Source organism: Homarus americanus, unplaced genomic scaffold, assembly GCF_018991925.1.
Source record: "Homarus americanus isolate GMGI-L3 unplaced genomic scaffold, GMGI_Hamer_2.0 scaffold54209, whole genome shotgun sequence".
Taxonomy (NCBI): domain Eukaryota; kingdom Metazoa; phylum Arthropoda; class Malacostraca; order Decapoda; family Nephropidae; genus Homarus; species Homarus americanus.
Genome location: NW_024710724.1, coordinates 20028 through 22789, shown reverse-complemented (window position 1 = coordinate 22789; position 2762 = coordinate 20028). Strand labels below are relative to the sequence as shown.

Here is a 2762-nt window from a genome sequence, read left to right as displayed (position 1 = left end):
GGGGTGGAGGAGAAGGAAGAAGAGAAGGCATTGGGGTGGAAGAGAAGTCACCCCATGGCGCCATTTCACCCATAAAATTTTAGCTCTATTGGTGTAATTCAAGATTATTTTCTTTAAATCAACACAGCACTGCATTATATATTGTCAATATGTAAAATATATTTCAAAATGACCAATAATTTGCTTGGAAACACAGAAAAAAAGCATTTAGTTGAAGAGAGTCTCAAGCAAGATGTTACCTCCAGTGAAAACAGAGAGAGACTAACTCCTGTTTGCTGTGTTAAGAGGCTGGATGCCGCGCATTAAACTAGTCACTTTACCTTCAATTATGTTCAATAATTGTTAAAATGACTAAAAAATTGAATATTAAACTTTTAAAATTATTGAATAGTATAAACTTCTTGATATTTACTAAAATAGTAAGGAATTTAAGCCCTAGAACCGATTAATGTATTGGCGGACTGATACTAAAGCTGGTTGCCCGGTCAGTGCAAGCGAAAACATGTTGAGGTCGGTTCGTAAGAACTTCGTTAACCGAATTGAAGATCCTTATGGAAGGCAGTTCATTAACCGAGGTGTTCGTTAAATGAGGGGTCACTGTATCAGTGTTGTGATGCCCTGCATTTTTCGTTGATATTGCAGTGATTACGCATCTTTCAGCCGTGTATTTTACATCATGTCTTCAAGGGGGAGTAAAACGCCGAAGAGGAAGTATGTGACCCTTTCTGTGAACCAGAAACTGGAACTTATAAGGAAGTTAGAGGCTGGTGCTTCGGTGTCTAGAGATTGTGATGAGTATGGTGTTAAAAAGCAAACAGTTTCGGACATACGCAAGGCTAAGGACAAACTCATTGCATTTTCTTTGAAATATAATGTTGATGCAACTTCTAAATCATCATCTGTTGGTGCAAGGAAGCGTATGAGGGTGGCAAAAGATACAAATCTTGAGGAGGCAGTGACGAAGTGGTTTGTGCAGCAACGATCCTGTGGTAATGTCGTCCGTGGTGTAGAAATACGAGCTGCTGCTGTTAAGCTAGCAAGTAATATGGGCATCGAGAATTTCGAAGCTAGTGACGGGTGGTTATGGCGATTTAGAAATCGCCATGGAATGTGTAATAGAATTACGCATGGTGAAGCTGGTAGTGCACCCACCGAGGACATCGAACCATTCAGGGACAGGCTAAATGACTTAATTAAGAGTGAAGGGCTCCTGATTTCCCAAGTCTATTATGTGGATGAAACTGGGTTGTATTGGCGGTCCCTACCCCGGAATACCCAAGATTTCAAGAATAAAGCCTCCTCACCTGGTCGTAAAGTAAGTAAGGAACGATTTTCGGCATTGTGTTGTGAGGAAGGCAGACGGTATGCACCGTTTAAAGTTAGTGGTGGTGGGGAGGTCAGCACGCCCGCTTATTTTGAAAGACATGATGCACCATCTATCAGTGCATTATTACCACTCCAAGAAATCGTGGTTCAACATGCAAATCTTTAGTGATTGGTTTTTCTCGCATTTCATTCCTGCAATGCAAAAATATCAAGAAGATGTCCTCAAACTTCCTGCTGCTGAGGTGAAGGTGCTACTAATTTTGGACAATGCACCTGCTCACCCAGGTGCTGACAAGCTTGTCAGTAATGATGGTAAAATAAGATGCATGTTCTTGCCACCCAATGTTACCTCCCTGATCCAGCCAATGAATCAGGGTATAATTGTAGCCTGCAAGAGAATATACCAACGAAGATATCTGGACGAAGTTCTTGCGGTTATAGACGAAGAGGAAGATCTTACGGAAGACACACGAGGACAAAGAACTGTTAATAACGTCAAGAACTACAACCTCAAGTCTGCAATATTCAACTTAGCAGCTTCATGGAAGGCACTGAAGACTACTACTCTAGCCAATGCTTGGAAAAAACTTCTGTACAATGTGGAGGTAGAATATGATTTCGAAGGATTCGAGGCAAGGGACTTTCATCATATCCTTAAGAGGGCGGGCAAAAATGATGTCACAGAAGACGACATCAGAAATTGGCTAGAAGACACAGAGGGTGACCCTGGATACCAAGTCTTAACAGAAGAAGACATAGCGGATGAAGTTCTCGTTCGTGACAGCAGAGATAGTGAAGATGAGGAAGACGAAGAACCATTGCCCAAGAAACCCAAACTCTCTGTTATACGAGAATCCCTTGATAATGTCATTTCGTACATTGAATTGTCAGCAGAAACTGATGATATTCAGCATTACTATCAACATATTAGAGCCCTTAGGGAACTCATTATCCAGAGGCAGCATCATCAAGGTAAACAACTGAAACTAGACTCATTCTTCAAGCCAGTTCGTCCCAACCCTGCTGCAGCTGTTGAGCCTGCTGCTGACTCAGGCCATCCTCAGTCACCTCAGCCTTCTACCAGTGGGGGACAAGGACCAGTGGAGCATCATAGCTCTACTGACTCCGAATAACACGTTATCACCCTTACCCCCCACCTCCACCACATCAAGTTCATCTACCAAAGGTAAATGAAATTAACATATTGTAATGTTTTATATAGTGTTACGAGTTGGGGATTTAGAATATAGTTAAAAGTCTACCCAGATCCCAACAGGCAACAACAAAAAAAAAGCAAGACAATCGGACTATAAAAGGGTAGACAAAGGATGCGAGTTTTTGTTGTGTATAATAAAGTACCATAAATTCCTTAACAAAATATTCAGCTTTCTATAATTTACCCTTAACCATACTTAACTTAAACATTAACAGTATAT

At 41.1% G+C, this 2762-nt stretch overlaps 1 protein-coding gene across 1 annotated transcript; it reads left to right on the top strand.

The window, feature by feature from the left end:
* The first annotated feature begins 1478 nt into the window (after nt 1-1478).
* On the top strand, nt 1479-2459 carry LOC121866395 (tigger transposable element-derived protein 7-like). Its single transcript, XM_042366394.1, has one exon. The coding sequence runs from the start codon at nt 1479-1481 to the stop codon at nt 2457-2459; it is 981 nt and encodes a 326-aa protein (XP_042222328.1).
* The last annotated feature ends 303 nt before the right edge of the window (nt 2460-2762 follow it).

Coding starts and splice junctions, on each gene's coding strand:
- LOC121866395 (XM_042366394.1), top strand. CDS start 1,479: ATGCAAATCTTTAGTGATTGGTTTTTCTCGCATTTCATTCCTGCAATG.